The sequence below is a fragment of the Eurypyga helias genome, unplaced genomic scaffold (assembly GCF_000690775.1).
Source record: "Eurypyga helias isolate BGI_N326 unplaced genomic scaffold, ASM69077v1 scaffold9123, whole genome shotgun sequence".
Lineage (NCBI taxonomy): Eukaryota > Metazoa > Chordata > Aves > Eurypygiformes > Eurypygidae > Eurypyga > Eurypyga helias.
Genome location: NW_010239222.1, coordinates 51,336 through 64,596, shown reverse-complemented (window position 1 = coordinate 64,596; position 13,261 = coordinate 51,336). Strand labels below are relative to the sequence as shown.

The 13,261-nt window shown below is 41.7% G+C and overlaps 1 protein-coding gene across 1 annotated transcript in view; it reads left to right on the top strand.

The window, feature by feature from the left end:
* The window catches only part of MKX (mohawk homeobox), a 36,016-nt gene extending 23,813 nt beyond the window's left edge, over positions 1-12,203 (top strand). Inside the window, exons 3-4 of the mRNA XM_010148069.1 lie at positions 11,874-11,907; positions 12,017-12,203. Of these exons, the coding sequence (XP_010146371.1) occupies positions 11,874-11,907; positions 12,017-12,203 (221 nt within the window). The remainder of the gene's footprint in view (positions 1-11,873; positions 11,908-12,016) is intronic.
* The last annotated feature ends 1,058 nt before the right edge of the window (positions 12,204-13,261 follow it).

Sequence of the window (13,261 nt, the reverse complement as noted above, 5' to 3'; positions counted from 1 at the left end):
TTTTAGGTGTAGTTTCCTGTGGCCAGTGTAGCTTTTTCAGGTGAGAGCTTTTTGCAATGACCTCAGAGAATCGGCATCTTCACGCAGAGAAATAGCCTGGGCATATTGCCCGTGGTTTGGATACTCTCTATTTGAAAGCAAGTCTGTCTGGCTTGAAATATTGTGGCTTTGGGTCCTCTACAGCTCAGCAATTGGATCTTTGCAAACTGCTCTTCCTGGGATGAATGGCAGAGGGTTTGAATACCCTCATTGTTATGCAGTGTGTCCTGCAGTTAGAGGAGCCAACCGGAACAGTAATAACCTCTGCAGCATCATGGAGTGAGTTTTACAGAGCCCCCAGCATTCATGCAATTGTGCTAGACCAAAAACTGTAAGCAGTGCATCAAGGTCAGGATGAGCTAGTAAGCCCTGTCCCTCCACAGCGATCTTTGCTATGCTATAGGTTCCTTAATGTGGCATGGCATTGCTGTCACGACTCAGGCAGAGGGCTATGCCACGTGGATACACGATGCCCAGCGATGTGGTGCACATTTACTCAAGCGTGTCTTATGTCTGAGGCCCTGAGTGCTGAGGAATCTGAATTCATTCTCGTGTTGTTATCATTTGACGATGCTTCCCCGCTGGTTTCTTGAAAATCACTGTCTCCAAAAGCAGCAGTGTGTGCTGAATAACAAACCCCTTCACATTCAGACTCTTCAGGTTTGGGAACGGAGCCAACATTCTTGAAGAATGATTTAGTGGCCAATAAACATCTGCAAAGTCTGTAAGACTGTCAGAAGCAGTAACATTGAAAGTAAAGATCATATCAGTAGCAATTCCCCTTTCCTGACAAGGCATTCAGCGCAAATATTTGTTCAGTCATCCTTGCTCTCATTCCTGTTATCACAGACAGTTTCACATGTTTTGCCAAAAGAGCAATTCCATCTTCTTCCACAAAGCAGTTCACATCCAAGGCCTTCGCAATGTTAAATACCGGCCTACTACTGTTACGGGACCTCCCACACATGCTCCTTCGGAGTGCAGGAGCCTCATCTGTCTTACGCAAAGGCTCCGTTGTGAAGGGCTCTTACAACTTTCAATTAGAGACCATCTGCAGTGTTAAGGTTTTGCAGCTCCTTGAGGATTCAAGCTCAGTCTGGCTGATTTATTACACTGCATCAGTCTCCATGATAGTCAGGATAGTCTTTGAGCTCTTCGAAGTACGATTCTTCTGCAGTCCTTGAAATTGCACTGTGTAGGACTCAAGCCATTTGCAAATACAAGATAATGTTTGGAGAAGAAGGAGGTGTTTCTGCTTCTTCAAAACCTCTCGGTAAATGGGTACAACTTCCTGAATAATTCTTGGCACACGATTCTTCTGCTCCAAGAGCCTTTCCTTTTTTTTCTCGGTTTGCTTGGTGAATAGGAAAAGTGAAAGCATAGCCTTTCTTGAGATACCTCCCAGTTTACTAGGATCTCTGAGGGCCTGTTTAGAAGGTGTCTGAGAATATTTAGGTTTGGGAAGAAATCCTGTAATGGAAATCATAACAGTGCTAGTTGTGGTGGGCAGGAGCATAAAGACTGCAGTAGCGTCACAAGGGAAAACAAAGGGAGCAGAACTAAAAACTCGAATAAAAAAATAAAAGAAGCAATCAAACAATAAAATATTTTTTGTGCAATTGGAGGTGAGAATAATCCATGGGCAACTCTTCCCCCTACAGTTCACTCTGCAATGTTTCTTTGCTGGTCATTCTGAATACGGTTTGGGAAGTGTGTGTCTACAGCTTTCTGTGTCAGTTCCTGTAGTTCCTCAGGATGCTGAATAAAGGGTTTCCCATCACATTCTACCTAAATGAAGAAAGAGGTACTTTTCTATCATATGTGAAATAACCCAGTTTGAAACAAGCCTCAAAACCCAGTTCACGTCCTTACCGGGTTCTTGCTGCTGCTTCTCTCCTGGCAAAGCACTAACATGAACACAGCTAAGCATCTCTGAGGACAGGATGATTAATTTCATGATGTGCTGTTCCATCCCATTTGATACACTCCATCTGGTCCTTCACAAACTTCAATGAAGTTGTTTTCATAAGATATCTGTAGGATTTCACAAATGAAGAACTGAGGCACTGAACAATTAAAATTTGAAGTCTTTTAGATACCTAAGACCTTGTGAATGATCTTGACTTTATGGGTCTTTATATATTCAAAGCACAGCTCTCGTTGGCCTCATTTGCACCTGCGAGCACTCAACACCACTCAAGATGAGAGCTCGAGCTCTCGAATCAGAGTCCAAAGGCTGGGGAACGTACTGTGGCATCTGTGAAAAGGTTGGTTAAAACAGCTTGTGCAGCCCCACACCCAAACCTCTAGCAGAAGCAGATAGACTGAAATCATCAACCATGATTTACTTGGCGCTGTTAAATCTGTCTGACTATCTTTTATCTTCTTGTGCTCCCCTCCTGCAACAGCCTTGCTGCTGCTGAGGTTGTGCAGGGAAAGGTCTCACCTACTGCTCCGGATTCGGCCGCAGGGCAGGTCCATCCTGCACCTTTGGGGTGGTGGTGACCACAGAAAATGCCACATGTGATTGTACTGTATATCACAGTATGCTTAGTGGGAAGGCAGACTGCTTAGGCAGACTGCTTAGGCATTCCTTTTCTTATGCACACATCATATAGGAGCAGATACAGAAACAGATATGTATATACAGGAATATATCTGTATCTCTTTGGAGATATAGATAGTTTTTTAAATTTCACATGCTATCCCTTCATTTGTAGGATTTGTTGTGCAACATTTGTCTGGGGTTACCATGAAGCTCTTTTGCAGCCTACAGCCATTTTTACGGGAGTTTGACTGTTGGAGCCCTGTATGTGCTTATGCACTTCCTTACAAGCTGCTCGATTTTTTATGCTTGTGATTGTACAGAGTGCAATAAGTTTGGGACATAACTTTGATACCTGGGGTTTAGTATTTGGAAATAAGTATTGTGCACATCCCAGTACCCCATGCAATGGATGGAAGTAGCTATGTTTAAAAATATTAGGTTTGTCAGTCTCTTCTTTATCTTACAGTGAAAGAAACAGTGAATTTCCTCTCCCTAACAGACTTATCCATTCTTCACTCCGTGTGGCTGGCTAAACACACCCTGGAAATCAGTTCTGGCATTCACTTACAAGTTCCTCCACTTGCCTGAAAATACAGCACCTTGTAATTCAAATTGCCTTTGTGCAGCATATGCCATGTCTGAGCCCGCTTGGCTCCCAGGGACCAGAGAGGAGCTGGCTGGCTCCTGCGAGCGGGGCCGCAGGAACCGGGGGGCACGTTTCTCTGAATTCTGCAGGAGGTTTCTGAAAATATCCTGTGTGCACGCATTCATATCATAACGTTACACCACATATGTAGGGTCTGCTCCCAAACCCACAGCCAACTAGCATAACAAAATCAGATTTTACTGCTGTAGTGTCAGCCTAGGGTTGAAATATGGCTTTGAAACCCTCCCTTTCACCCCCTTTTTTAATGAAAAACAATCGGGCTGGAGTGTAATAGTGCTTACCCTGGCTGCATTTGACTTCAGCTTTTTACTTTTAAAGCCTTATTTTAGGCTTTAAGAGCTCCCAATTAAACTTTTTAGATCCAGAGTAAAAGGCTGAACGTGCCTGCCTGCACAACAGCGAGGTTCCTGGGTGGGAAAAGGATATTTTTGTATTAAAAATAAAGAAAATTAACACAGTGGTATGTTTTCTCCCTTCATACTCCTTACACTTCTTTTTCATGATGAATCTTCGTTTACCATTTCCTGATTTCCTTTTTTTAAACATCTCCCATGCCCTTTCCTTTATTTCTTTTTTTTTTTCTTCCTCCTCTCAATTCTCCTCTTTTCTTTATTTCACCCTCCGCCTTCCCTGCTGACTAACTTGCTTTTCACTGTTAACCCATCACGGTTTGCAATAGGAGGGCTAACTGCTTCATCCTTACAGTCAGCACAGCACATGCTGTAAATACCTTTCTAAATAACACCCAAAAAATGAAGCCTAGGTCAGAACTTGGTTTACCCATGATGAAATGCATGTGGAAGACTATCACCAAGGAATCTGACATTACACTATTAATTACATGCCAATTCAATGAGGAAAGATTTGATTTCAGTCAGCTGTGTAACAAACTTGAAAAGAAAATAGTACTATATAACCGTCAGTTCGTTAACAGCTCGCCTCCAACGCTACACAGCCCTGACTCCCATTATAAGCTCTACTAAAGTCTGGCTAAGAAAACAAGTCTTACACAGTGCACTGCGTCTCACCAAGGAGAACACACTGTCACTGGTCATGGGAAATTTAGAGCCAGCCATGACAGCATGAACAATGAAGTGATTTACACCAGTTTTGTATCTACTTTGCTAACTCATAAATTCTTACATGCAGGTGCATAGCCCAAGACTGTAATGCTATTTGCACCGTGCCTACTATTATGTGGGCCTTTCAGTGCACTTATTAATGCAAATGTTAATATAGACCTGGAAGCTCAATTCTCTTTTATGGTTTATAAAATACACCTATCCCAGTCTCTGTGGGCATGTATGCTCATTTTATAAAAATCACATGTATTAAAATGTAACTAGATGCCTACTCCCACTTTAGCAGGCTCCAGGCTGCACAAAGAAAAAAAGTCTTCAAGTTCCCAGGTATTCAGGAAAAAAACTTGAGTGGTACCAGTCTCTTAATATATATATAAGTTAAAGCTTATATCTGATGTGGGTTTTTTTGTATTAAGTAAATTTCAAAGAAAGATTTTCCTGAAAAGTCTTGGTCTGAGGCGTGATGGCAAAGAAGAATTTCCAACATTGGCAAGACTCAGCCTATAGAAAGGGTCATACCAGGGCTAAAAGCTGTTCCTGGGAAAAAATACCACTGGAGGAACAGGGAAAAATACTCACCATATCTGTCACTGTGAACATAAATTGTCATTGTGCGGTTTGTTCATCTGAAACAACGTAACAGCTGATGACAGGTCAGTTGTTATACTTGGTGTCACTGTGAAGCCAAAGGAGTGAGGTAATGGAGTTGTGGGAGTGACTTCACTACAAGCTGCTCCATAACCTCCTCCTGGAAGAAAGAGTAGTGGTAAATGAAAGCTTTGCTGAAAAGGAGTTTTCGCTAGACCCTGGGCCCTGACTTTCATTCCTGAAAGTTTCTGACAGCTTTCCTCCTCCCACCCAACAAAAGGACATGATAATAAATCTTTGTCAGTAGAAATCTGGTACCTCCCGTGAGATTCGACCAGCTGCAGTTGGTGTCACACACACTCCCAGGTCACAGCAGGCCCAGGTCATCTGAAACTCCAGCAGGGACTTTCATCCCTCCACCGAAAGGCTCTGCTGCACGAGCACTGCCAGCCACAACCGGGCAGTTTCACGTGGACCTGCCCAGTGCAGGACCTGCTCTGGGCAGGAGCGGCTTCACGAGGGACCACACTTAGCAGATCCTGCATGGAGGTGGCCTGGGGTCTGCAGGAAGTCAGCCACCTGAGGTGAATTTGGGAAAGGTTTCTGTAGGAGACACTGTGGTTTGGACTCTCTTCCAGGGTGATCTTTCCTGGCTGTGCTTCTCCATAATTCATCCTTAATAGGTCTGATGTCCCTGAGGAAACATGGGAGGATGGTGCAAAAGGAAAAGGGTTTTAAGAGTTGCTGTGCTGGATCAGATGAGTCCTGTCTATGTCTAGAAAGCCTTTGGCAGTGTGGGTTGCTGGCTGACAGCTACCTGCATTCGGAAAGTCATTTGTCCACATCAAGCTCAAAATGGGACCACTGCAAGTTCAAGCATGGGAAGGGCAACTCCTGCTTCCTCCAATCCGAACCAGAGGATCTGAGGTTTGCTGTGCTTAGGTTTTTCAAAAGGTGCTACAGTCTTTGCACCAAGATTAAATGACATTTCTTGTAAGAGGAAAGGGCCTGGCCTGATGCTCTGAGCTACAATTTCCCCTCCCTTGCACTGCAGAGCAGCCTGGACTAAGCCACCTTCCCTCCCCAGATGTGGGTGAATGTTAGTGATGTTGTTTGATTCATGGTTTAGTTTGGGATCCTGCGGGAGGAAAGGAGAAGAAGAGTACAGAAATATTAACTCCAGTTAACCCAGTGTTTTTCCGACATCTGAAAATCTTATGTGCCCTGTAATCGTGGTTTGGAAAATACTCGAGTCAAGGTGTGTGTGACCTACAGAAACACCTCATCTCACCACTAATTTACTCACACATGTAAACTTCATTTTTCATTCAGCTGCCCCAATTTATTTCCTGTTCCTCCCTCTTTTTCCTCTTCTTGCTTGTTTTGAAAATGCTGGTCAACACATGTTAAGCCAGAGTCTCCAAAACCAACAAAAGAAAGTTCAGGAGAGGCAGAGAAAGAAACAGCTGAATAACAGTGCCAATTTTAAAATGAAGATAAGTTATACAGGACCTTTTATTGAACCAACAAATATTTTATAGTATTCACCAGTTGAAGCCAGCAGTTCTTTTTTTCCCTCCTTTTTGAGCAAGAATAGGTGGTGTGTAATTCATCAGGAATCTGTACACGTTTAAGTAGCTTCAAGAAATGTGATGGTCATGTGGGACTGACCTACTGGGTCTTGACTTCCATGTCCATTTTTTTCCTACTACATAATGTTCTGTACCCTTTCCCCTCTGTCTCGTTCCCTCATTCACACGTTCTTTCCCCTGTTGGTTCCAAGCCATCTTTGCTTTGTCAGTGTTACCTGATAACACAAAGCAGGGGTTTAAGCCAGTCGTTGCAGTTTGCCTTGAGCTGCATATAACACCGAGCAGGGGAGCAACGTGGATGCCTCTTGATCCTACGTAAGTGGTCATTCTTTCCTTTGCTGTTCCCAGCAGGGCCTTTAGGTGAAGTCAGTTCATCACCACACACGTGTGGTGATGGTCTTAGAATTCTTAGGTCAGAATTCTTAGATCCAAAGAATAAAACGTAACTGTAATTAACATTATTTAGCACACCCTTGAAGACGTCCAAGTATATAAAAGCTAGTAGTCTGGACTCGGCGAACGGTAAAGGTCTGAATTGTTTTGAAGTATTTGAACATACTGCAAGCACCATGTATCCAGAGAGCCTTCGTGTGTTGTAAACTGGAGTAGGCATATGTGCTACGGCATTTGTGCCCTGGCTGTCTTCTCCAATACTGGATGCAGTATGTAAAAGTGCGCTGTGTACGTACTTAGATATGTATCTTCTTGTGAATGATTTGTGTATTACTTTGACAACAGTCAGGTGTAATAGCAATGTACTGAAGGTAAGTGCTGCTGCTGTCCAGTTTAAGGATGGTTTGCCTGCAAGAACGCTGAGGTTTATTTTCTTTGGGTGGGTCTTTCTGATAACAGAGTAACAAAAGAAAACCTTTTAAATATAGGAGAAATCCTGGAAAATTCTTCTCTTAAATGCTTTTGAAATGGTCAAAGTATTGCCTAGGCATGTTGTCTTTGGACTTCTGAGACTTATTTCCATCTCTGCTAAAATGGGATTGCAGGCTACCTTGCAAGGGAGCTGTCAGGATCAGCCAGTGAATATTTATGAAGAAATTTTGTAGTGCAAAAAAAAATTATATATGCTACATATATTATTAATAATTATGTGACTCCTGAAAAATACCATACTGTATCACAAAGCCGGTATTGTCGAGTGACTACAGTCTTGGCACTGCGTGCTACAGTAAACTGTATACTGAAAACTCATACTAATGGAAAGGTATACAGGATTCCGTTGGTAAGTGATTTATAGTGACTTCCTATTATAAACAAGAGGGAACAAATATCCCGCCTTGCTGGTTTCTTTGGGCGGATGGTGAGAGCAGAATGAGACATTCCTGGCCCTGCAAAAGCTGATTCTCTGGATGCTTGCAGCTGGGAGCAGAATGAAGCACCAGAAAGTGAGGTATAAATGACAATCCCTAACTATAAATGTTTGAGTTTCCATTTTCATAGGGCTTAAAACATTCCAAAAAGTTGTAGAGCAAACAACCACTGTTTTAATTGGTTTCCAAACATGTAACAAAAAGATGTTTCTGATGTTTAATATTAAAAAGACTTACTATAGGATCTCAATATATGCTAAAAGCCTACCAACATCCTTTTACAAGAAGCACATTGCTTTCCGAGACTGAAAAATTGACCTTCAGCAGCAGCTTCTTTTTGGGTTTCAGTTAATAAATATGCTATTAAGCACAACTGTAGTTTATTTAGTGAAGTTATTTGTGCTGGCCAGTGGTATGCTGTTGATAAAATTCAGTGTACACTCTATCAAGTCTTGGGAACAGTGTGGAATATAATAATGCATCATCATTGGCTTTCTCTGGAGTCACTTGTCACGTTGATCTGAGCTCCACAAGTCTGTAGGGGTTGAAATTTGTGTGACAGCTTGCCTTGATTCAACTAGTGAGAGGACCACATTTTCCAGGAGAGACCAGAGTGGCTGCAGCAAGGGTGTGTTAGATTAAAATTAACCACAGCACTCAGAGAGGGCAGCTATGGTGCATCCTTGGTACCTTGTATAAAGTGCTGCCTCTCATGTAGTGAGAAAGGGCTCATGAGGCTCTTGCGAGGTCTGCCCATCAGCTCTGCCCATCAGCACTTGCTCTGGGGTGAGTCCCTAGCTGAGGCTACTTGGTGGGATTCAGTATGCTGCATCTTTTTTCCATTCCTTCTGTCACTATTTCTAGAGATGTTACCCAGTCCCAGTGGCATTTTGTCATTGGCTCAGAGAAGAAATCTGGGAACATGTTGTGTGATGGTCAGGAAACCAGACTCCTCCCATATTGAGAATGCTGTTCTTCAGTTATATTCATGAGGCAGGCTCACCAAAATGTTGCTTCTACAGTGAAATATACTTTGCAGTTGTTGCACAGATAAGTCAAATATTAAAAGCTTTAATTAATAGCTGGGAGTAGAACAGTAGATTGCAAAAAAATAGAGAAAAAGCAAAATATTGGGCAAGAGTCGCCTTTTTTTTTTTTAAACTTGATGAAATTTTGCCATCTAAGTTCCCTCTCTTGTCAGTGATGAGCCACACATGGCCAGACTGCGATTCTTCTGGTCTGAGCTAATCAGTGAAGGCTGTAGTTACGCCACCAGTTTAATCTCCAAAGGAGAGATATGGTCCTCCCCTTATCTAGCCCTGCATCGTATCCACGTGGATGATAATGCTGGCCAAAGGGAAGCAGTGGGAGGAGGTGGCCGTGGAAGAGGGCTTTGTGGTCTGGTTTTGCAGCAGCACTCAGGGCTGTTGGATAGTGTAAGCTAGGTAGGCTGAAACCACTTCCTGGAGAACATCTCTGTTGTTTGTAAATGGAGTCAGGACAACTAGCCTGGGTAAGATAAATGACTTACCTTGCAGGTTCATGGCACGTGAGGTGAACTCTGCTCTTATCTTTTGAGTTGGATCAAGCTGGTTTGACCAGAAGGGTGTTAAGGAGAGCACGGCAAATGGGTTTTGTCTTTCTCAATGTGGTTATCCCCACCCAAAAAATGGTTGTAATACTTAATTCCTTCTCAAGGGGCTGTTCAGACAGATGTGAAGTGCTTGGATGCTATAGCAGTGCAAACTGAGATATGCTGTCAGAGGTTTGGTATAGCAGAAAAGGATTTTTGGCAAGAAAAATGGGACCTGTTCTTTGAAATGGTGGATTTTCAGGCTTCATTGTACTAACATGCTTTTACAGCAGTTATTAGCAAGAGCTTTGCAAATTATCAATGATGGTTTTATTGTAACCCAGTTTTGAGTTTCTTTGACAAATTATTTCTTTGAAAAAACATGAAATCTGAATGGAATAAAAAACCTTCATATAATTCAGAAAAAATCCTCAGCAAAGTTAAAGAATGGGTAGGTCTTTGCCTCTGGATTGTATTTTTTAGCTTTGCTACCGCTTCTATATACCATAGGCAACCCGTTTTCTTTTAGAGCTGGCTAAACACCAGTAAAAAATATTTGCAAATACTCCTTCAAATAAACGCTGGAATTGGAATGTATGTCACCATTCACACCTACTTTCCTCAGAAGTTTGTACAAGCAATTTTTTTGTTCATAGGAAATATTTTCCAACAGCAAAAGAAGCTGACAGATGCTTGGGAGAGGGGTATTTATATCCAGGTTTGCTCTGGCAACGACATTCTCTATTACTTGCCGTTTCCATTTCTATACCTACTGACCTATTCCGTCCTAAAACCTCTTTTTAAAAAATGTCTCTATTAAAGAAAAAAATGAAGTAGGGCTGAAAAAGTGTTTGTAGTCAAGTACAGCACGAAGAAGGAGACTTTTGGTGTCATTCAGTAGCTCTCTCTGGATCAAATAGTTTCTTTTTTCCTTGGTTCCTTCTCCCCTATATATGCTGAACCTACTTGTTCCTGAACCTACCTATGTTCCCGTCTTGAATCCCATTCAAGCATTGCTCTAGGAGAGTGTAAGAGATACTGATTTAAGATGTGCTGTTTGGGAACAAAAAGTAAACCTTGGTCACTTGTGGTCATTTATTTATAAAGCTGTTTTGCAAAGGATGGAGGCCTGCTAAATCAAACAGCTTGGCAAACCTCTGACCGCTGAAATTGCCGCTAGTCTCCCAGCATTTCTTCTGGTGGGTCTGTGATGTTCAGTGGTCACCTCCATGTGCTGGGGACCACGGCAGGGCTGAGTTGTTCGACACGGGTTGGCTGTATGAGAAAATGGGCTGCTGGCCCGGGGTGGGCAAAGTCGCTCACAAAGGAAGAGCCATCAAGGGTTGCAGCGTGCCTTGGGACCTGTGCCACTGGAAGCTCTGTTTAAAGAAAACATCGACTTTTAATTAATCATCTGATGGAAGTCTAGCGATAGGTAGATTTTTAGTTGGGAATCCAGCCTCATAAAGAAGCGTATCGCTTTATGAGATTTATCCTGTGTTTAGGGGCTCTGGGGGTCCTACAACCATTAGTGCTGATGTTTCTTTAGTGCTGTTTCTTTTGTTTGACTGGTTCTCCATAGGTATTGCAGTTAGGCATTGGCATCTCGCTCCTCTATAATATGTTTCTGTGTCAGGATAGTAAGCCCACTGAATAAAGCTTATACATTCCTGCCTGGTAAATATTTCTGGCTTCTCTGCGACGCGAGGACTTCATGAATGAACAAATGTGACTCTTGATGGGAAAGCGTAGCTTATGCCTGTGATGCAATTTCATCTTTGAAGGCTGTTAACCAGGTGTGCTTGTTAGTTGTATCCTTCTCAGCCCGCTTCTGTGACTGAGTTGCAGCCTGGGCAAGGGGCGCATTCAACCCCACACACATCATGTGTGTATGGGTGAAAGTCCTATTTTTAGTGCATACAAGAAGGCATTCACTGAAAGGCAATGAAGCTGATTTTTATTTTTAGGTTTTGCAATTCCTCATGTCTTTGGGATTTATGGTTTGAAAGACTAGCTCTATCACCCCGCAAAATGTAGGTGAACCTCCAAGACCAGCTTTATTCTCACTATTTCCCAAATAACCAAAATACTTTTTGCCAGAAGGGGCTGGTAGGGTAAGCGCTGACATGGTTCAGCACCGGTTCTGCCGGCGTGGTTCTGGTAAGACTCAGGGAGGATCTGCCTCACCAAGGTCTTTTTGTGTAAGAACATCTCTCGGGAACCTGCCCGCAGGATTTTTTTTTTCACATGTGCTTTTCTCCAAGCTCTGTGCAGAATTCTTCAGGCAGATGTTTGTGTGAAGCAGACCCTTAAATTGTGTCCACATAGCGATTGTATTTGGAAATCTGCTATCTATTTTGAAATTAATCTGGGGTTATTTTCCCATGTGCCTATTCCATGAACTTGCTTGTTTTAAAAACTATTAAAAGAAAATAGACATAATTTTTTTTTTCTGTTTTCAGAAACTCTGGAGAATGGACCAAATAAGTGTGAAAGGTGAGTAAGGGACTTCACAGTTTTCCAAAATTATTATTATTACAGTTTTCCTGACATCACGTAGCTATGTAAACTGTACATGTCAATATTTGTTATTGCTTGAATCTAGCGCAGCTAACAGAAAAGGACCCAGCAAAGATGAAACATACTGGAAGGAGATCAACGCAGCTATGGCCCTAACGAACCTTGCCCAGGGGAAGGATAAACTGCAGGGAACTACCAGCTGCATCATTCAGAAATCATCACATATATCAGAAGTAAAGACTGTTAAAGTGCCATTAGTTCAGCAGTTTTAGGAGATGAGTCCTTTTTCCTGTCAAGCGGACATTTTCCTCACAGGATTGGTTTTCAGCAAAATCAGAGTCACAGATAGGAAGCAAATGTGGAAAATAGGCTCCCTTTTACAGTATGGTCGGTTTTAAAAAATACTGTTCCTTCTGACTCAGACGTTTTCATTGTATTAAATGAAATGTTCAATTGTTTCTCTAAAAGGCATGTAAATTATAAATCCCCCTGTTTTTATCAAAACATTAACTTATTTTATGTTAATCAAAGTGCGCGTAAGATGTTTGCATTGCTATTACAGTAAGTGCCTTGCTTTCAAAAAATAAGCTATAACGTGGGCATAGTACAACAGTATTATGCCTCAAAATGACAATGCCATAATGCTTAAACTTTGTATATTATTCCAAGTGGGCTTAAGCGGCCTAGGGCTAAACACATTACTGCTGGAGGCCCTGGAGAATTGTGCTTATTTGACTTGTACAAGTTGACGAGTCTTAATGAAATTGTTACATCATTTTCTCTTTTTTTTAATCAACAGTGTTATAAAAATTGTACAGTATGTTTTGTCAAAGTGACAATGAGGTTGTTATGCATGTTTCTTACCTGTATATGCAGTATATTAAAATACCAAAATCATTCCTTTGAAAAGTGCAATACTCTAGAACATACCAATTTAGGAAATAAGTTAATTGTTCAGATTATTTTGAACCTATACGTACGCTCCCAGCTGTGTTGCTCATTAAAGATTTCTAGTTGAGAAGGTTCTAGCCAGACTAGCTGTAAATTCAAGTTGAATTTCTGTAATTTTCAAGCTTTGCTAGTGACTTAACTGAAGTTTTGATAGAAGTAAAATTGGTTTCTTCTTGTACAAAACTGAATCTATAGTGTCATCTATTATTTTCAGTGGAGCTCAAAAAAGTTTCCATGGTGGAAATTATTACTTTAATGTGGTTTAAACATCTTAATTTTGTATGTACTGCATAAATGAGGACAGTTGATTGACAGTTCACATTTCAGTGAGGAAAGCTATAATATAAACTATCAAAGCCCATACTAGAAACACAAATGG